Source organism: Perognathus longimembris, chromosome 14 (assembly GCF_023159225.1).
Source record: "Perognathus longimembris pacificus isolate PPM17 chromosome 14, ASM2315922v1, whole genome shotgun sequence".
In the NCBI taxonomy this organism is placed as follows: domain Eukaryota; kingdom Metazoa; phylum Chordata; class Mammalia; order Rodentia; family Heteromyidae; genus Perognathus; species Perognathus longimembris.
The window spans coordinates 52,690,700-52,713,479 of NC_063174.1; the positions used below are offsets into that span (position 1 = coordinate 52,690,700).

A 22,780-nucleotide genomic window follows, 5' to 3' on the forward strand; every position below is an offset into this window, starting at 1 on the left:
ATTCTGAGACCAAGAATATTATTGGCCTTCAAAAACTTGAAGTAATCCTAGATCTGAGAATTGCAGTTCCAAGCCAGCCAGGGAGGGCAGAAAAGTTCCCATGAGCCTCTTACCTCAAATAAACCGATCAAAAACAGGAAGTGGTGCTGTGGCTCAAGTGGTAGGACGCTAGCCTTGAGTACAAAGAGGCTTAAGGACAGCACCCAGGCCCTGAGTTCAAGCCCAACAACGGACAAAATAAATAAATAATGAATTAAAAAACTGCAAAACGTGGAGTTTAATCACCAGTTTGTGGCATCCCATGGTTGGCAGAGCAGTCTGTTTGCTCTTCAACCTATGGAAAGTCCCACAAATGCCCACCCTAGTTCACACATGTTAAGATTCACTTTGTCCATAGTTCATGGCGTACTCGAAGTCTCTGAAGCTGACATGACCATCTGAGTCTCGATCTGCCTCCCTGAAATATGAAACAGAAAATTATTTACATGTTATCCTCATCCATGATTTCAAGAGCACATTAGAGTCTTTCTCTGCAGGTTTCTGTGGGAGGCAGAAACCTATTTTAAGTACTTGAAAACTAAGGCTGATGCCTTGGATTTTGTCTATATTGATAATAATTTGATAATGATTTATATAACATAATTTCTGAATAATAATTACTGAAATTATTGTAATCCACAAAAACAATACTCTGAGCCTATTTAGAGATGAAGCCAACTGTAATTATTACACAAGGAGAAATACTTGTTTCTCTAGTTGTTTTGCACTTATCTATGATAAAAGACATACACATTTTATAAGCGAAATGTGCCATAAACAAGTAAGAAATAAGCCAGGTGCTGAGAGCTTACTCCTATAATCCTAGCTACTCAGGAGGCTGAGAGCTGATGATCGTGGTTCCAAACCTGCCCAAGCAGACACATCTGTGAGACTCTTATCTCTAATTACTCAGCAAAATGCCAGAACTGGAGGTATGGCTCAAATGGTAGAGTGGCAGCCTTGAGTGAAAAAGCTAAGTAAGAACACAAGACCCTGAGTTCAAGTTCCAATACAGACAGACACACACACGAACACACACACACACACACACACACACACGAGTACGTCTGAAAGGAAAAGCCATGGGTAGTGGTCTAGGGGGACATTCTAAAACAATGTATAACAAGCCTTCAGCGGAGCTTCTGTGGTTGAGGAAAATTACATTCTGTGGCAGCAACAAATAGCATCAGCCATGACACAGGGCTTTTGAAAGCAAAGACCAGCCCAAGCAAGAGAGCCACTAATCATGGTAATAGTTTTAAAGCAGGCTTTTAAAATATTGAATTCTAAAATAAACTTTCTGAATATTTCATGCCAAAGTCTCTGAAGTCTGTAATGGTGCTGGATAAGAGTGATGATTATTTTTCATTTCTTTTGAAGTAGAGAAAACCCCTACTTCTCTGCCCCACGGCAAAACCATGTTGCAGTGTGTTAGAGTAAAATGATTGTAGACTAAAGGGGTCATTATTCTTATTACTTCCTTTGGTGAAATATACATGACGATTTCATGCTATATCTTAAGGACCAGCAAGTCAGATCTCTTCTAACGGATTAGAAGTAATCACTATCACAAGTTACTGACTACAGGATATAAATCATCTCTTTTATAAAATTAGCAAATTGAAGGTTCTTAATATTGTGTAAGTATTTTCTTCCCAAGGAATTGGATTAGATAAATGGCCTTTTCTTCCTCTACTCCAAGTTGCTAAGGTTGAACTATCAATTTCAGAGGGTGAGTCAAGTGAATAACCTCGAAAAGGTAATGTTTCAAATAAACTGCTTCTAAGAACCTGCTGTTTTTTTGAGGCGCTGAGTGTTTGCAGAGAAGGGAATCCAATGTCTGTTTTCTCTGTAAATAACCTCTGTTGTCACTGTATTTAGCTCAAATTTTAGCTCCGATTCAGCTTTCTGTGTTCATCAAAGTTGCAATCAGAAAATGGGCGCCTTATGCTCAAGAAAGCACACAAAGTGCACGTATATGACTTGGCGTGGCGTTCTATTGACGTCACGTAGAGTGGGAAGTCTTATTTTTGTGAAGAACAAACTATGGTGAACTATTTTATGACTTGTGACTCTTCTTCCCAGAGAGGAGCAGATCTGGTCAGGTAAAGAGGAAACTCAAGTCTCAGGGCTATAATTGTAACAAGAGATGGTTGTCATTACAGACAGAAATATGCCCGTGAAGATTTCCGAGCTCCAACACTCAGTCACGGAGTCAGAGGGAGGAACAGATGTGGATAGTGGGCAGAGCTGGAGTTGCGAGCACAGGAAGACAGTGACGCTAGGTAAACAGGAAGTGTCTCATCGCCTCTGTTTACAGAGTCCAAGAACGTAGTCATATGCAATCAGTGCCAAAACACTCTGCCACTCCTCTCCCCAACCGGAAATAAGATCCTGGAGAGCGTGCCCACCTCTAAACCCATGGCAGGCAATGGAATGCACTGGAATCCGTGACTCTGGGGAGAAGAGGGGACAGTATTAGGAAAATCGTATCCCTTCCCAAGGTGTTCTGGGAATGAAAGAAAGTGAATCCCATCTACAGAGTCTTAAAAAAAAAAAGTAGTTAGTGAGAGAAAACACAGAGAAGATGCCACCTTGAAACCGCCAGTCAGGAAATCTCAGAATGTGGCCTCTCTACTCAACCACACCTGCCAAACACAGACTGTGTGCAGGAGACATCTGCTGACGACTTTGGCAAGTTGTTGGAATGGGGCGATGGGTTGGGCCTGATGGCTCATAGATGTCACCACAGCTACTTGGGAGGCTGAGATCAGGAGGATCATGGTTCAAGGCTAGCCTGGGCAAAAAGTTCTCAATATCCCATCAAAACTAGTAAACAACAACAACAAACCTGGGCATGGTGGTATACGCCTGTCAGCCCAGCTGCATGGGAAGGGTAAATAGGAAGATGACAGGCTAGGTTGGCCTGGGTAAAAAGTGAGACCGATTTGAAAATAATGTGGCCATTAGCAATGAAAACTGCTTTCTAAAAACACAGCCCTCCCCCGCCCCCTTCAAGTTAAAGGTGTGTGTTTGTTTTTGAGATAAAGGAGATCCGATTCAAGTTAAAGGTGTTTGCTTGTTGATGTGTTTTTGAGCTACATCAGGGAGGCCTGGGATTGGCTTTGGGGAGTAGGGTCTCCCAAGAGCTGTCCTATTCCATGGAGGGCAGCATGAACCAGTGCGGCAGAGGACCAGAAGCAGGGGGAGAGGGAAGCTAAGTGAGGAGACCCGCTATCCCGGGGCGGGGGGCGAGGGGGGGGGGCTGGGAGCAGAGGGTTCTGGGTGCTTCAGTGCTGCGTGTGCTGTGCGTGACAGTGGCCACGCCTATCCCCGGAGCGCGCACGACGGCCACGCACACCATGGGGAGAGGACGCGCGTGAGGTGACTGTCAGGAGCTGAGGCCCGAGTTAGAGACGTTTTATTTATTTATTTTTCTCTGAGCAGAAGCAGAAGAGAGCAGGGAAAGCAGGTGAGGCGAGAACGGTGCCCCATCCGCTGACAGCAGGAAGAACCCAGAGCCTCAATCCCTCTAGGAATGCGTGAGGAGCTTGAAACGAGCACCCCGCGGTTCCAGGCAGCACTGTGGGAGCCCGCCAGGGCAGGACGGCCCTGGCTGACACCTGGATACCCCGAGATTTTCCGTCAGGACCAGACAATCGGTTCCGCTCACTTCCTGCAGGCTTCCTATCTGTGAAAGCACACACATTTCCAGATCCGTTACCTCCAAAGCGGCTACAGTTACTCTGACCGAGCGCAAGGGACGGGGTTTTTCTCTTTTCACCTGACTCGTTACACAAAGCCGTCCTCTCCTCCTGGTGACGGATGTGGCATGGTCTTCAACAGCCCAGGTCCTGCTCTGCCTTCACTGCCAAGCCCACCCCGAGGGACTCCATGCTGGTAAAACCCCCGCAGGAAGCGGGGGACACACAGTCCCCCCCCCCCCCGCCAGGCTCTCACAGCCAAACGTGGGGTGATTGCCTTATTTAAGTGACAAACTAGGCACATTGTGAGCTATTCTCCAAAGTGGTAACCGCTTCTTGTAGGAAAAGGTTTCAATCCGAACAGATTTCTTAGAATGTTCCACACACGCTTACTTCTTGGAAGGTAGTTCTTGTTGTAAAATCATTTGCAACACACGGCCAAGGTTCCAAAGGCAGAGTGAAATACATTGGCTTTTAGCACGGTGCAGTGGCTCGGCTCTGTCATCCTAGCTACTTGGGAGGCAGAGGTGGGGGGGGGGGGAGGTATCTTGAGGCTACCCTGGACAGAGAGACTCCACCTCAACCAATCGGTGGGTGCAGCCGTACGGGTCTGTTGTCCCAGCCATGAGAGATGCACAATGGCTGGGTGTAGTGGTGCATGTTTGTCATCCCCAACAACCTGGGGAAACACAAATAGGAGGTTCACAGGCCAGGCTGGCCCGGGCACAGAGGGAGACCATACCTTGAAAACAGTCAATACAAATGGGGGCAGGAGGAATGGCTCAAGTGGATAGAGCATGTGTCTAGCACGCTTGAGGTCCTGAGTTCAATCCCCAGTACTAATGAGAGAGGAGAGAAAGCAGAGTGGGGAAAGAGAAGAGAGGGGAGGAGAGCAAATAGCTTAGAGATTTTATTCAATCCCCACTGCAGGTGAGAGAGAGAGACAGAGGAGAGGGTTTGGAAAGAAAGATAGAATGAAGAATAGCTTATAGATTTTATTCTATCCCCAGTACAGATCAGAGAGAGAATGAGAGAGGAGAGAGAGGAAGGAGAAGAGAGAGGGGAGGGAGAGAAGAGACAGGAGAGAGGAGAGAGAGAAAAGAGATGAGCGAAGAAAGAGATGGAGAGAGAATGGTTTTTAATCCAAGTCATCTTGAGAAAAATAAAGAGGGAATAGCTTATAGATTTTATTACACTAAAATGATGGACAAATCTTAGTTACAATGTTTAGAAATGCCACTTTTATGTGGAAACAAGAATACAAGCTGTCATGTACAATGTAAGTGCAAGGCCATCCAACATCTCCAGTCATCTGGTTAGATGTCAGCGAGGATGGAGATGGTTGGGTTATGGGAAATTCTGTCTTCCTATGACAGATTTCTTCTTTTAGTCTTAATTTCGAAAACAAGTGGCTTTGTGTCTCACGGTACGAATCCTCAACAGCTAGGTCAGGGGCTCCCAGCCTGAGCAGGCACGGTGGGGTATTCGGCCGCTAGATGGCAGTAGCACCCTCCACCCCTCTTAGGACAGCCAAAAATATCTCCAGGAAGACCTACCCAGCTAGAGGAGCCATGAGCTGAGGCAATCCTTGGGAATATTCTAGTAAAAAAATTTTTTTAAAAGTTTTGTTTTGCCTTAAAGACACGTTTTTTGAACAAGTGACTTCCAGGGTGCTTAGGGCACGTGTGTGCTGCATGGATTCTGCAGATCATGGTCCTTGCGTCCTGCCTGGACAACAGCAAAGTCTTCATCAACCTCAGAGAGGCAGAATTCTGATGAGTTGCTGGCATCGCCACTCCGTGGGTAGAAGAGCTGACACGGTTCGATGCACCTGACACATCAGCGAAAAACTTAATGGGGGAGGCAAGGACTTCAGGGAGGAAAGTTTTGCCAGTGGGATTTTTGTAGTGCGGAAAAGAAAAAAAAAGAATCTCTTCCTCACTCCTATCTAGGGTCCTAGGAAGGGGAAAGTGGCCACCGTGATTAAGAAAACAAGAGTAAAAATTACCCTACACGCAAGGTGCTGGGGACGAGGGGACCCACAGTGCAGAAGCCATTAGGACAGCACCCCGCGTGCAGCCCTCCCTCTCCCACCGAGGAACCCCCTTGCTCTTGCTTAATGCGGTTGCTTAATGTTTACCTCCTCACAGATGCATGCTAAGACGAGCCCCTCGGCTGCCCCTCGGCTTCTCAGGGAAGACCAGTGATGCCCAGTTCTCCTCCCGCTGCGGCGCAGGCGCGCCCCTTCCGGTGCATCGGGCTTCCTTTGTGGTCACCTCACCTACTCTATCTCCACACTGGCCCCCAGCCGTTGCTGAGAGCTCCTTGCCACGGCTGCGTCCTGTGACGACTGTTCTATTATTGTCTTCCTTTTATTTATTTATTTATCTTGGTGCTGAGACTGAAGCTTGAGCTCAGGGCCTCCTGGAAGCTGTCCCTTAGCATTTTCATTCAAGACTGGCCACTCTACCACCTGAGCCGCACTTCTGCTCCTGGTTTTTTGGTGGTTAACTGGAGATAAGAGTCTCCCAGACTTTTCTTCCTGGGCTGGCTTCGAACTGTGACCCTCCAATATCTGCCTCCTATCCAGGATTACACACATGAGCCAAGGGTGCCAGGCTCTCATTATCTTTCAATAGTTTTATATGAACATATCAATTTATGATTACAATTTACCATGTTCCTCCCCATCTCTCTCAACCCCACCCACCCTTCCACCCCTCCAGTTACATCAACTTATGCTATTTTCCTGGGAATGCTCTCTCTCTCTCTCTCTCCACACACACACACACACACACACACACACACACACACACACACACACACACACACACACTCACTCAGAGAAACTAAGGGAAAAGACAGCATTAAGACCCCAAAGGGCAACCCTTGGCCAACAAGGTTGTGATTCAGCGGACAACGGCTTCCTCCTTCAGTCCCTCAGGCAGACAGCTCTGACTTCATTCTTTCAAACTCAATGGAGGATCAAACTCTAGTTGTTCATAGCTGTAATAAACTTGATAACAGACACTTGATTTCCCCCCTCATTCTATTTCACACAAGCCCTCATCACAGGTTCTGCTGCCAAAAGGAACCCAGGTTCAAACACGGTGGAAAGTTTATTCTGAGAGATGAAGTTCACACGGAGAATTTAAATAGCCACCAGCAACAGCACGTCACACCGTATTCTCGCTCAGTTAACAGGGATCTCACTATCTGAAATAGATCGGAGTCTTCAGCTATTTGTGAAATGCTTTTTAAAGCAAGTTAAACATTGTCTTTAAGAAGAATGTTGAAGCTGGGCACCGGTGGCTCATGCCTGCAATCTCAACTACTCAGGAGGCTGAGATCTGGGGATTGTGGTTTAAAGCCAGCTCAGAAAGGCAAGTCTGGGAAGCTCTTATCTTCCAATTAACCAGCAAAAAGCTGAAGTAGAGCTGTGGCTCAACTAGTAGAGCTCCAGTCTTGAGTAAAAAAGCTAAGGGTCAGTGCCTAGGCTCTTACGTTTTTGAGCCCATCACTCCTCCTAAAAAAACTGTTGAGGTTCCAGACAACTGAAATGTCAAAGTTAATTTCTCTCTTCACCATTGAATACACATGTCTTACTTACTAATATTTAGTAAGTCATCAACAGGTAGACTAGACTTTAAGTATTTCTATAGTGTGAAGAAAGTAAGTTCCTGAATGTAACTTCCTTATAGGATCCCTTTGGGTGCAGAGGTCCAGCTAAGAGCTGACTAACTATAAGTTTAGTCTTGCCTGTTTAGGATGAACTATAAATAATAAAAGGATGTCCAGGTCAGGCCAAGAAAAGAATGACACAAGCGGTCAAAATCTGGCTGCAGTAATGCCAGATGCAGCCACAGACTAACGGTGCAGTGAATATTTTTGGTTGACACTGTTAGTTACTTCCTCAACCTCCATCCCACCCGCTCTGGGCTGTGCAGCAGCTCCAGATCTGGGAACTCAGCATCCTATCAATCACTTAATCCCACCTCCTTACCACAGTGACTGGCTAAAGATCTGGGATCTCAGCATCCTGTCAATCACTTAATCCCACCTCCTTACCACAGTGAATGGCTAAAGACTGCTGGGCTAATGAATACCTAGCACTCCTTCTCTGGCCCCTCATGATGGGTAAAGAGTTGGTCCAAACATAATCAAGTGCGTAGATTCTGTCTGCAAGTTGAGAAGGAAGCTCTTTCAGTGTGGACATGTGGGATGCAAAGGTTAGGTGTTGGTTTTACAACTGCCTTTTCCTCCCACAAGAAACCCTTTCTGTATCAGTCCTGTCCAATGGCACACAGATCCAATAACCTGGGCACAGGCTTTCAAGGGGGGTAATTATCAGCCTCAGTCAGAGTTGTGCACATGGGAAGGGAAAAGCTATCAATAGCTGGGAGAACTGCAGTCTAATCAAACCATTCCCGAAGCTGTCCTATGTCAAGACTCTTAGCCACTGGCCCAATCAATCACCTGTGTTATTTAAAGGAATCTGCAATGCACTTCTTGCTCTTGAAGGTGAAATCATCCTAACATACCAAGTATCCTGTCTGAGACCTTGCTATACCTGCAACTTGATAGCGAGACAGTGGAAGCTCAATAAATGTATGTTCCCAGACCCTAGTGCATGCCTGAAACCACGAATAATACTGAAGACTATGGATACTCTGCTTTTTCCTATGCACACACCCTTATGATAATGTCTAACACATAAATGAGGTACAATAATAACTATGATGAAAAATAGGATATAAAAACATAGTATAATGAAATCACTGGCATCGTTAATTCCATTCGTAAGCAAGCAAAATGTGGGTTTGGTGAATATAAGCAATATGATACTCTGAAAGTAGATTTGATCATCAAGGCAGTTGCTCAGTGACTGAAGGGTCAGTAAGGGACCTGAGGGCCAGTGTAGACCTGCCGGGCAAAGGAAAATGCCCACACCACACTGGGCAGAGCAAGATGGAACGCTCCACACAGTGATGTGCTCGCTATTTAAAACTTTAATTTCTGTAATTTCCATTTTGACTGAGTAATCAAATCTGAGGAAAACAAAACCATAGACGAGTAAGGAGGGGACAGACTGTGTTGTTTGTTTGTTTTTTGGCTTGGCTGTGGGGCATGAACTCAGGGCTTGGGTGCTATCCCCCAGTGCTTTTTTGCTCAAGGTTAGTGCTCTACCATTTTGAGCAGCTCCAATTCCAGTTTTCTGGTGGTTAATTGGAGATAAGACTCTCACAGGCTTTCTTACCCAGGATAACTTTGAATAATGATCCTTGGATCTCAGCCTCTTGTGTAGTAGCTTGGACTATAGTTGTGAGCCACCAACCCCTGGCTGTAATTTTTTTCGGGGAGAGGGGAGGGTAATGATTTAATTTTGAAAGAAACCCTAAGATAATTCAGATTTCTGCTCAGATCCCAAGATTCTGAATTATTTCCCTTTAGTTCTATATTCACAAAAAGAAACTTGCTTGTATCCATTAACAATTTCTGTTCATAGTGTCTGTAATTGTGATTCTTGACCAATATGGGTTTTTTGCCCCTACAGAGTGACTGAATAGATTGTCCAGTTTCCCCCATACACGCCCCCCAAAAAAGGAGAAGGGGGAAATGAGATGTAAAATGCAGTCATCGGTGGAAAAATGATTACCCATAAGTAATGACTCATGCTTCCTATTTTGTACATTTGAAGAGTGAGGAATCTTATTTCAAAAGCTAGATATATTTTAAAAGGAAGAAAGAGTATAATTTTGGCATGCCTAAGTCTCAGTACCCCACCAGGGCCCAGTGCGGGCCCAGTGATAGCCCGAGTCTCATTTCTGCCAAACAGTCTGGCTACTTCTTCTCTAGCACTGATTTGACAGAGCTGTTACTAAACAGTGATGCGATCTTCATTTTGTTTCATTCTACAGTAGAGAAATGACAACAAGGAAACAGATTAGACAGCTTTAAGGATGAGGAATACAAGTCAACTCAAACATCTTGGCACTTGCTCTTTAGAAAAAAAATCTTTCCTGTACTTTTGGGTCATTGGATCTCCCAGTCTCTTTCCATGGCCTATCTGTGCAACTACTACAGGCCCCGGCGCAGAGTGGTAGGGGCAGAGGCCCAGCGGGGAGCTTCGGTCTCAGGCTGCTGCCCGGCTTTGGAATCTTGGGTAAGTCCTTTAACTGCTTGTAATTTTTCAGTTTGTCAGGCTGAATGGTTCCTAAGATTTGATTAAGCTCTAAAACTTGATGACACCAAGCTATGTCTTACAATTAGTGACTTTGTATACAGAAAACTTAAAAGTATAGACTGGTGTGATGGCTCATGGCTGCAGTCCTAGCTACTCAGGATGCTGAGATCTGATGATCACAGTTCAAACCTAGCACTGGCAGGAAAGTCCAGGAGACTCTTACCAGCCAAAAAAAACCCAGAAGACTTCAGTGATACAATGAGTCTTGAGTGAAAAAGCCAAGCATGAATGTGGGGCCCTGAGTTCGAGCCAAACTACTGGCATTGAAGAAAAAAAAAAAAGGAAAAGGAAAATTAAAAATGTATACCGTTTCCTGTTCACCATTTAAGCCATTTTTATCCTTTTGAAAACCGTACTTTGAGTCTTCGATCGTGTGGAACTACAAACATGTATAAATATAAGTGGAAAGAAAAAAGATCCTGCTTTAGCAGTGTGAAATATGAACAGAGATAAGGCCATTTCTATTCCAAATAATCACTTTTGCTGAGATACCCAGTATCATCTTGAACTTGATTATGAGATAAAAGAAATGGGACAGAGATGGCAATCATTTAATCTCTTAAGAACAGCTATTCTGAAGAGCTTTTCACTCTGGGCTCAATAGATTTCTCGCAGGTTATGATCTGGCTAGAAAGAAAGCATAATGATGAGGAAAATTATGTTTTCAACGACACATGCTTTTACAGCACAAGTCCGTCCACAAAGAAGGCAATAAAATGAACTCTGACCACTCTCACAGATGGCGTAATGGCTCAGTACACAGATGCGGCCTCTTGGAAAGCAACAAGTTCATATCCTTGATTGGAGGTTTAGGAATGAGGTGAACTTTCAAATGTAATGCAGGAAAGATGACTTACTTCTAGACAAAAAAGCTGAGAATTAGTGGGTTCAGGAAGGCTTGGAGAGATGGGCTAAAAGAATAAGACTTAACGAGCTTCATTTTGCTAATGCAACAAATAGAGTTGAAGTTGAAATGTGAACTATAAACATTAAGCCATTTGTGAATGCCCTGCTAATAACATTGTTAGCCACTGTTTGGAAGGAAGCTTGCTTTTTAAAAAGCAGAGTGCCTCGCAGTCAGAAAACACCAATTGTCAAATAATGCTTACTTTTCTCTGTAATGTTTTTGAGTAGAATTTTTTCCCCCAATAAGATGTGATAGAAGAATTGCAGAGATTATTTGATTACTTGTATGTGAGTGTGTGTATGTGTGTGTGTACCAAGACTTGAACTCAGGGCCTGAGCACTATCCCTTAGCTTTTTTTTTTTTTTTTTAGCTCAAGGCTGGTATTCTACCATTTGAGCCACAGCACTACCTATGGTTGGGAAGCTGTGGCTCAGTGGTAGAGCTGTTTAATGGATGATTAGCGTTTCATGGTCTTTCCACCCCAGTTGGCTTTGAATCTTGATCCTCAGATCTTAGCCTCCTGAGTAGGATTACAGGTGTGAGCCACCGGTACACAGCTACTTGTTCCCTTTCAAGGAAAATTGAAACAAGTAAGTCTAAAGTTGATCTGAAAGCTACAAGATTCAGAATTTTTAAAAAAGGATAAAAAGATAAACCATTCCAAAGCAATACTTAGAAAACCATTTGGTGTAAACAACTGTAGAACACATGGGGGGGGGGAGGGAAAGGGAGAGGGGGGAAAATGAGGGAGGAGGTGACAAGTTGGATAAGAAATGTACTCACTGCCTTACATAGGAAACTGTAACCCCTCTGTGCTTCACTTGGACAATTAATTTTTTAAATGATGTCAAAAATCATCAGAAATCAAAAGTATAATCATGACTTCAGAACTAATGATCAAGAATAAAATCCAGGGCTGGGGATATGGCCTAGTGGCAAAGAGTGCCTGCCTCATATACATGAGGCCCTGGGTTCGATTCCCCAGCACCACATATACAGAAAATGGCCAGAAGTGGCGCTGTGGCTCAAGTGGCAGAGTGCTAGCCTTGAGCAAAAAGAAGCCAGGGACAGTGCTCAGGCCCAGAGTCCAAGCCCCAGGACTGGCCAAAAAAAAAAAAAAAAGAATAAAATCCAGAAATTTGTATATGACCAAACAAGTTCAACGAAGCTTTACTTTCATCTCCTCCCAAGATGTAGCTGGACACCTCCCAGTCTCCTGAGAGCAGCGAGGAGTTCTGGGAGTGCAACGTTAGCAACATAATGACGTAGGCGTGTGGCTCTCACTAGTTAGAAACATAGTATTTCAAAGGAGGATACAGGACATGATCATCGCTCTAGGGACAGTGACAGATAGGGTCAAATTCTGAAAAAGCCTCTCATCTGGGATTAGCTAAGACTCAGCAGAAATCCCAGTCATTTACTCTTTATGTCTTGGTCATAGAAAAGTGATTTTAAAATCTTGTGAAGCTGGGTGCCAGTGGTTCAATCCTCACTATTCAGGAGGCTGAGATCTAAGGATCATACTTTGAAGCCTGTCCAGGCAGGAAAACCTGTGAGACTCTTATCTCCAATAAACTATCAAAAAAAAAAAAAAAGCCAGATGTGGAGCTATAGTTCAAGTGGTAGAGTCCTAACACTGAGCAAAAGAAGCTCAGGGATAGCTCCTAGGCCCTGGCTGGAGACCCAGGACTGGTACCATCTCCCATCCCCCAATCCTGTGTAGTCCTTTTGCCCCCCTCCCCCAATAAACGAGAATGCAGGAATTTATAGAAATTAAGATTTTTAGCAGTTTTTATTTTAGTGTTGAATAATCCACTTGGGGAAAACAGATCTTCCATCTATCCCATTTCTCATTGATATGTATCACTGAGCCAACTGAGAATCTGGCTTTAGATCAACATAATTACAATAAATTGCTAATGCTTCATTTATAGTAAATTCCTAGCATTTAAAACTTCTAGACCTGTGGGCAATGACTATCAACATAAAAAGTGAATAATATTTTATAATGCAACAATTGCCTCAAATTATCAGAAGCACTCTATTAATAAGAGTCTTACCTATAATCAAAAAGTCACCCCAAATGGAATGACCACAGGCTTTTAACAAGAGACTCTCAGGCTAAAGAGATGAAGGTTCAGAGGGCATTTTAAGCATTTAGAAAATTATAAAATGCCCAGGGAATGGGGACATGGCCAAATCAATCACATTCCAGGGTTAAAGCAAGGGACTCCAAGTCAAAGGGCAGAAGGGACATTTGAAGGCTGGAAAAAAAAAATCTGCACGTACTTCTCCATTTAGTAGTTAGAAGAGTGGACTATGATAATTCTCAAAGATGGCATGGGGGCAGGGGAAGAAAAGCAAATGGATCTAAGGGCCATCTCACAGATTGCATATGACATCCGGGCATCTCCATTGCAGACAGGCCTCTCCCTGCAGCTCAGCACTAAACCTTCCTCCCCAGGAGGGGGCGGGGCCTGGGCCCAAGCTTGGTGCAGCAGGCAGGGAGGCCTTGAGATGGCAGAGGCTCCAGACACTGGCTCACAAGGGGTTTCAATAATGCGTAAATCACTCCAGGGACATTAGAGACGTGGGGGGCTTTTCCTAGCCCTGGGAAGAAACTGCTCTCCTATAAATTGCCACACTAATACCGATTTCAGGGATTCAAATTACTGGCCCCATCCAGCATGACATTTTCTGCCCATTATCTAGTTTCTCCTGCCTCTAGGCAGAGCTACATCATTGATTACAGAGCATTTCAGCCACTAAAAAAGGATCACGCTCATCATTAAAGACATTAAGTGTTGATCTGTGCTGGCTAAGTGACTTAAAAGGTTCGTGCCCTCCTAGTAACAACTCAAAGAGGCTATTTCAGGATATTTATTAAACAAATTAAGTATTTACATTATGCTCGAGCACAGAGGCACATAGTCATTGAGAGCGCAAGTATAAGACAAAAGCAAGGGAGTTTACACGTGGACAGATTGCTCCTTTGATTTCCTGGAAGTGGGGGCTTCTGGATGTTTCAGGAAAAGTCTGAATGGAATGGAGAAAGTTCTTCTACCCCATTCCCACATCCTCTGCCTAAAACTTCCCCCAGTCTCCAGTTTCCTAATAGACTATGTAGTCTACTTCCTGGTAAGAACTGCTTTTACTAGAGAGAACATTTAGGAAATCTCTTACATCCTACAGACAAAAGGAGGTGGATATAATATACCCAAAATCTCCCTGCAAATGTAATTCATTTTTTTTTGGGGGGGGGGGAGTACTAGGGCTTGAACTCAGGGCTTCGTATTCTTGCTTGGCTTTTTTTGCTCAAGGCTGGTACTCTGCCACTTGAGCCACACCTCCGCCTTTCCAGCTTTTTTTGCCACTGAACTGGAGATAAGTCTCTGGGATTTGTCTGGGTAGCTAAGATTATAGGCATGAGCCACTGGTACTGAACTCCCGACCTAAAGATTTAGTGTCATAATAGAGACAAATCTGGCCTATGAAGTGTTTTGTTAGCCTGCAGGCCACACTAGGTGGTAATCTCCCTCCCTGCTTTCCCTCTGTCTCTACTACCTCCCTTCTGTCTACTTTCCTTTAGTATTGGGGGTCTGAGCTTAAGGTTTTGTGCTTGCTAAGCAGGCACTCTACCACTGAGCCATGCCTCCAGCCCATTTTTGAGTTGGTTATTTCTGAAACAGGACCTCACTTCCTGTCTAGAGGTGTGCCTGGACTAGAATCCTCCCAGTTTTTGCTTGGCATCGTAGCTGGGATGATAGGTGTGGGCCATCACTCCTAGCTACTTCCAGTAAGATGGAGTCTTTTAGATTTTTCTGTCCTGGCTGGTCTGGAATTGTGATCTTTCTTATCCTAGTCTCCTGAGTCACTGGAATTACAGGAATGTGTCACCACAGCCTAGTTTGGAATTTAGATTTTGTTGTTGTTGTTGCCAGTCCTGGTGCTTGAACTCAGGGCTTGGGCACTGTCCCTGAGCTTCTTTTGCTCAAGACTATTATTGCAGGAACCACAATACCATTTCCGACTTTTTCTGTGTATGTGGTACTGAGGACTTGAAACCCAGGGCTTCATGCATGCTAGGCAAGCACTCTATGACTGAGCCACATTTCCAGCCTGTAAATTTCACTTTTAATGGCTACATACCTTTTTATTGAACAGTTTTATCACATTTCTTGTGTTTTGACTTCTCCAGTCTTATTTATTGGTATAAATGTGCCAATGAATACATCTGTTAGTAATGATATGCTTTCCGTGGTGGGCAAAAACAATCATGCTGTTTAATGTACGTATATGAAAACGGAACCGGCAACATGAGGGAATGGGTGGGGGTTGGGGAAGATGGGGGTGATTTGATTGAAGGGAGAATACTTATTAAGATTCATTGTTTTCATAAATTGACACACTGAATTGAAATTGCCTTGTACAACCACCTCAAGATCACAAAGATAAAGAAATTTTAAAAATACCTTCTGTAGCTCATTTATTCATTCAGCAGACAAAGAAGAGCCACGATGAACTGCCTGCATTATGTTCTGAGAACAGAGAATCTCTGGGTTTCCAGTACAGCTGGGAAAAGGCGTAAATTCTTCTATAAGCACAGTGAAGTGATGGGTGTGCTCTGTGTCCTGAAAGAGTGACAGAGGGGCCGAGGGAGGCTGACCCAGGCAGAAGATCAGAGCAGCCACCCCTGAGGAGGAAATTAGGGAGATGCAGGTGAGGGGAAAGCTTCCCAGGAAGAAGAAACAGTGTGGGTGTGGGCCTGCGGATGGACAGGAGCGAGCAGGAAGCACTGGCAGAACCAGAAGAAGGCGACTATGGCTAGTGCACAGGCTGAGGCCGCGCAGGGGGTAATGAGGTTGGATGGTGAAGGAAATGAAGCAATACGGGACTGGCATTCATTTATGGATTCTGGGTATGATCGGAAGACAAATGGGAAGCCACCAGAGTACTTCTTCAAGGAAGGAGCTCACTTTCTTAGAGATAATTCTGGAAGATCATCCATGCTGGACAGGCAGAAAAATTAACTCCCACACACAAAATAGCCATCTATGTGTGAGCCCCAGAACCTGTATAGAACATAAGAAAGGGCATCAGGTGTGCAATGATGTTTGCTGTCCTTAAAAATAAGTATCCTAGATTTTTTTAGGTGGGCCCAATGTAATTGTTAGGGTTATTAAAAGAAGAGAAGGGCAGTCAGTGAGACTGAGACAGACAGACAAGGAGAGAGAGAATAGGAGTGTGCGTGTGTGTGTGTGTGTGTGTGTGTGTGTGTGTGTGTGTGTGTGTAAAGATGCTAAACTGTGCTGGCCAAGGAATGCAAGAGGAAAAAAATAAGGCAATATATTCTTGCTTTGAGACTCCAGGGGAGGAAATGCAGAACTTAACGGCATTGTGGTTTTAGTCCAGTGAGACTCCTTTTGGATTTTGGAACTGTACGGTGATATACAGACCCCTGAGTCGTTCAATTCTGGGAACCAATGTCAAGGTGGGATGGCTCATCCCCTTGTTTGTACAGTGGAAGCAAGCACGAGATGGTGGGAATACCCAGATAGACTTGAACGTATCAGAATGATCAGGACACACAGTGGGATGAGATGGGGCGAAACACAACTGCCAGGTGTTGCACGCAATCAATGTATTGGACTCATCAGACCACACCCAGGGACACAGAGAACATATAAGGAAAGGCATTGCAGAGCAGCACGGCACACTGGTCTGAGCCCGGGTCCATGCACCATGACCTCTGCCCAGGAGATCACCAGGTGCCTTCCGGACTGCTCCTAGACTCAGTGCCGTCCTCCAATGACCACACTGCCCACCTCAGGGCTGTGCAGTCCCCTCCCTTCTGCCCGTCTTTGGTGTCTCCATTTCTTCACTAACCTAGCTAGTATCTGACCCACCTGGATTGTTTAGATTGCTCCTTTAACTCCTATAAACTATTTGCTCTTTTCCAACTCCCTGTAACCTACTGATAACTGTGTAAAGTGTGATATATGGAGTTGGGTGATATAGATAGTAGTAATGAATAGGCATGGAACAAAGAAGTTGTGATTGCTGTGGACCAACTTCAGGTGAAACTGACAGAGCCATGCAAGGTTGGTGGTCTATAATACTGATCATTCACACAGGATAGATTATAAATTGGTATTGCTTTGAGCCCCTAAATTTGTGGTGATTTGTTCTAACTGCCACAGCAAACTCATAGAAGGAGGAAAGATTCCTGAGCTTGGTTTTGGATATCTTAAGTCTTATAAGGCCTTGGCAGAAAGAATATAAACCTTTGGAAATAGTCATCTAAAAGTGACCTCCTAACAAGTTATATATGCTTAAAAATTGTTTGACTTTTCTTGACCTCATTTGAAAAAAAATATGTAAAAATACATTAAAGGTTGGTTCCAGTTCTAAATCTCAGAGTTTATAAGCTTGTGAAGGAATGAATGTACTTTCCACTCACATTCCTGTTCATTCTTGGCAAACGTGGGGGAAAAAGTGATATTAAAAATAGTGATCTAAACCAAGGGGGGTGGGGACAGGGAGACAGGATTCCATTTTTTAGAAGTACTCAAGACATAAAATAATGTGGGAATACCTTAATAAGAAATGTGTTGGATTTGTAGAGAGAAAATGACAAAATTCCACGGAGACACATAAAAGGATATTTGAAAATATGGAGAGACGTGCCATATGTGTATTCCTGGATGGGAAGACTCACATTGTAAAGATGCCAGATCCTTCCCAATTAATTTATAGGTTGAATGCAATTTTCATCAAAACCCCGATGGGAGTTTTTGGAACTCCACAAAAACTGATTCTACCATTCATCTGGAAAATAAACAAGCAAGAAGAGCGGAGAGCAAATTGAAGACAAGAACTAGCAGGTTTGGGAATATATTCTAAGAACTGGCAAGGAAGGGGGAGTGAGTCTCTGGAGTGGGAAACCAGAGAGCAAGGAGGGCAGAAGGGTCTGACAAGAGCTCCTATGAAAAGAGCTCAAGGAACTTCACAATGAGACCACACATGGGAGGAAGAAATTCTCAATTCAGCATAGGACAGTGAAGGCATGTTATGGAGAGGTGCAGATTATTTAACAAATGATCATGGAAAAACCCGGCGAGCTACTTGGAAGCAAAAATGTTTGACACCCCATGTTACTCACTGAAGTAATTTCCAAATGCATATCAAAGGTGCCAAACAGTCTCAGGATTCAACCAAGGTAACTGAAGTAGATATTCATATAGGTATTCATCTCAAGATATGGAAAACTTCTTTTTTTTAATATGAAAGGGAAGAAATTGTGAAAGCAAAGAGCACAGATGTGAGCAAATGAAAACTTAAAATTTCTGCACTATAATGTTATTGTAAAAGAAAACAATAACCTGGAAAGATAGTTGTAATAAAAATAGGAAGAAGTAAAGTTCTACTAAGTAAAGAAATTGAGCCAAGAAGAAGAAGAGCTAATTTACAGAAAAGGAACTAGAAAGAGCTAGGAAGCATGCACTGAAATGTTAAGTATTACTAGCAATCACTAAATCACTAAAATAAAACATGAGATACTATTTTCCCCCTTACTAGACTTGTAACACTTTGAAAAATAAATAATGTTATGTCATCAGCAAAGATACAGTGAAGCATACTTTGCCAGGGGAGTGTAATTTATGAAGTAGGAAAGTGGGTGCCTATAAAATGATAAAGAGTCATAAAAACGATTTTAAAAAGAGAGAGTAAGTTCACTGTCTTCAAGAGAGAGTGGTACCTCAACATCTAGGAACTTCTACGGAACAAATTTGGAAATGCAGAGGCATATGTTTATTGTAAGGTTATTTATAAAGCAAAACTTATGAAGTGATTGGAGAACCTAGGATATAAGACTCTCGCTTATGTGAACCACAAAAAATATTTAGAAACAGAAAAGAATAAAACCCAGAATATTAAAACGAATGGTCTTTAGTTCAGTCAGAAGATAGGTGGTTATTTTCTTCTTCAGACCTTTCTTAATTTTCAGAAAATTGTCAGAAGTATGTTACTTTAGCAGATACTCATCTTAGTGTCCTCCTGTATACCAAATGCCTACATCTTTAGCATGGGCAAGCATAGACACATGTGTGGGAGACACACACACACACACACACACACCCTTACCTGGGCCTTATTTTGCCTATTTACTAGTGCCTGCAGTTGACTGCTGAGAGAAAATTCCTTTTGGACACAATCATCTAGACAGTGACGGCCAACAAAGGAAAAGCATTTAGCACATACAGGGCTTACAGAACATGAGCTTATACAAAAGGAATGGAAAGAGAGTTCTGGGCAGGAGAAGTAATGCCGACAGACCCAGGTCTGTACATTCCTCAGTGGCAGTTTCCCTCATGACTGCATGGTCTGACTATTTGACACTCTGGCAATAAATATAACCCCATATATGGAAGTTTTCCTAAAAATAGTTTCTAGGTGGAAGGGGGAAAAATAATGGTTTTCCAGACTTGGAATTAAACGATAGGTATAAGATAGTCCTGGACTTTGTTTATTGGTGCCATAGTCTCTGAAGCATCTTGGAAATAACATCCTGAGATAAGACAAGCTTGTGTCTTCTCTCTTCCCCTGTTGCTTCTCTTCTCCCATGTTCCACTTTTCGGTTAAGGAAGCTGTTGAGTCATCAGATCTGCCTTCCACCAGCCCACCTAGGACCGGGAGAAAGGCTGTTGTTAACCCGCTTACCCTGCTTCCATATTCTCATGCCCTCTCCAGAACAATGCACAAGTCATGTTCTCCTTCAAGGGACTATGAAAATTACCCACTCTTCTCATTTTCTAGATGAGGAAACGTAGGCTGAAGAGCAGAAAGTGACTTTCATAACTAGGACAGAAAAATCAGGTGTCTGGATTCATGGCCCAGGCCTGGGCCCAGCTAAAAATAACTCCAGGCTTTCTAGATCTTGAAGGCCTTAGTGGAAACTCCATTTTGCCATAGAAAGAAATGTTACCACTGCCATTTGAAAGCCATGCCATCTACTAAATGCAGTGCTTACAATAAGCCATGCAGACACACATTGTCCATTTTCTCCTTTAAATATAAATTTACTTTTATTACCTTTGACTAGTTTAGTTGTACAAAGGAGGTTCAGTTCAACATGTCAATTTCTGTGTACAGTGCATCTTGATCAGTGTCACTCCCTTCCATCATCCTGTCTACCTTCCTGATCGTTTACGGCTAATGTCAGGACATGACGTTAAACTGCGGTTCGTTTCACTTTGTTGTGCAGACAGCCTGAAGCTTTCCCCTACCATGATGGACTCCAGGCAGAAGGAGAAATGAAGTTCTGGGCCTGGAATGCAGCCATCAAAAACCCATGCCAGGGCTGGGAATGTGGCCTAGAGGTAAAGTGCTTGCTTCGTATACATGAAGCCCTGGGTTCGATTCCTCAGCACCAAGTATATAGGAAAAGCCAGAAGTGGTGCTGTGGCTCAAGTAGTAGAGTGCTAGCCTTGAGGAAAAGGAAGCCAGGGACAGTGCTCAGGCCCTGAGTTCAAGGACTGGCAAAACACCAAACCAAAACAAAAACCCCATGCCAATGTCATCCTCAGAAGGCCATCAAAAAACACCAGAGCCCATTCCAGAAATTCAAGGGGTGGAAATGAAAGCACAGACACATCTCAAAATATCAGGGCTTCAAAATATAAGTATACATTTGAAAACTTGCCAGTGAAGATCTTAATTATGTTTCTGCCCCACAGATGCTGGGTTGTGCTTCAGAAAAGAGCCCTTAGCAAATTTTGAGTTTAATAGAAGCACTAGTATCATAATTAGAGGAACTGCATTATGAAATCCTTTTTAATTAATACTACTTAGAGAGATGTAAACTTGAGTTTTGGGCAATGGTGAGGAAATTCCCTGAGAATATCCCGAAGATTATAGTTTGGACTAATTTAATTGTTTAATTGGAAATACAACAATCAAGAAAGACAGTTTTATGTGTCAACTGGGCTAGGTTATGGCCAGCCTGGTTATTCTGTCAAGCACCAGACAACTACCTATTGCTGTGAGGGAAATTTCTGGGTGTGATTAACACAGAAGCAATTGGGGTAGGGTGTAGATTGACCACTGCAATGTAGGTGGGCCTCAAATATGTGAAGGTCCTCAGAGGAAAGACTGAGTTCTCTCAAAGAAGAAGCAACTCTGCCTCAGGACTGCATCACCAGATCTGTCTGATGGCTCATGTCTGTAATCTCAGCTACTTGGGAGGGTAGGGATTAGGAAGATTGCAGTTTGAAGCCAGAATAGGTCTCAAAAGTTAGTGAGACTCCATGTTACCCAATAAGCAACGCAGGGTGATATCTACCTGTCATCCTAGCTATGCAGGAAATGTTTGAATAAAAAGTAGGAAGAAAGAGAAAAGTGGAAACAAATGACAAAGAGGACAATAATTGTGAAGATGGTAAACTGAACCCCACCTTATCAATCAACTATATTATATATAACAAAATCACAAACTGTTAGAAAGGACAAGCATACAGATCTAACTATGCACTATCAACTTGAAATATAGACAGACTAATTATAAAAGTAAAAAAAAAATCACAATCGAGGAAGGAGGGCTTACACCGTCATTGAAGAAATGAGAACCTAAAAAAAGATTTCCTAAAGTTAACAGAGGGAACAATGAATCTATTTGTATCAAAAGAACAGAATTCTGGGCTGGGAATGTGGCTTAGTGGTAGAGTGCTCACCTTGCATGCAGGAAACCCTGGGTTTGATTCCTCAGCACCACATAAACAGAAAAGGCCGGGAGTGGTTCTGTGGCTCAAGTGGCAGAGTACTGGCCTTGAGCAAAAGGAAGCCAGGGACAGTGCTCAGGCCCTGAGTTCAAGCCCCAGGACTGGCAAAAAAATCAAATAAACAAAAACCAACCAACCAAACAAACCAACCCAGAATTCCAAAACTATACATAGCAAAAAGAGACTGCTAAAAGGAGAAACAGATGAGCCCACTATTGTTGCTGGCTTTTACACTCCTCTCTTGATAAATGGTAGAACACAGAGACAGAAAATCACTATCAACAATACGGTTAAAAAACATCATCAACCATCTGGACCTAAAAGACACTCACAGAGCCTATTCCTGACACCTAATAGACATTTGTTATCCATTCAAGTGCTCATATAACACTCACCAAGAGAGACAGTGGGATGTCAAAAAGAGGAAAAATCGCAGTAAACTCAAAAGGACTAAAATGAAAAAGATAAAATAGAATTCGTGATCAATAGCCAAAAAATCTGAACTTTCAAAAAATATTGAACAATTAAAATTACATTTCTTAACCTATGGGTGGAAGAATTCTGAGCTGGATGACAATGGAAAAACACAACATATCAAAATCTGTTAGGAAGGTTAAGTGCTTAAGGCAGTGTTGCAGTATGTCTAAATTAGGGGTATGGCCCCTAAATGCATGTGTTGAAGGTGTGGCCCTCAAATCAGCAACATTCAGAGGACAGGATTAGGGGAAGAGACTGGACCAGGAAGGCTTTGACCTCATCAATGGTTTCATCCATTGTTGGGTTCATAATAGGATAGACTTGGGAGACTGTGGGAACTGTAGGAAGTAGACCTAGTTGGAGAAGGCAGGTCACTGGAGGGCATGTCCTAGAAGGGTTGTATCTTACCCAGCCACTCCCTGTCTCTCTGTCTTTGCTTCCTGGCTGCCATACAGTGAGCAGCTTTCTACCTTCTACCCATGATACTCTGCCTTACCAAGCCCAGAAAAGTAGAGCCAACTGACCAAAGACAGAAATCTCTGAAACTATGATCTAAAATAAATCTTCCTTTGATACCTTTCCTTGGTATTTTGTCACAATGACAGTTGATTAACACAGATGGAAAGAGTTT

At 43.3% G+C, this 22,780-nt stretch overlaps 1 protein-coding gene across 2 annotated transcripts in view; it reads right to left on the reverse strand.

The window, feature by feature from the left end:
• Window positions 1–253: 253 nt before the first annotated feature.
• Efcab11 (EF-hand calcium binding domain 11) overlaps window positions 254–22,780 on the reverse strand; it is a 137,585-nt gene continuing 115,058 nt past the window's right edge. Inside the window, exon 6 of one of the 2 annotated variants that reach the window (XM_048361935.1) lies at window positions 254–457. In XM_048361935.1, the coding sequence (XP_048217892.1) occupies window positions 376–457 (82 nt within the window). In that variant the 3' untranslated portion in view covers window positions 254–375. Of the gene's footprint in view, window positions 458–9,568; window positions 9,656–22,780 lie in introns of those variants that run through there. The other variant, XM_048361937.1, reaches the window with a different exon arrangement.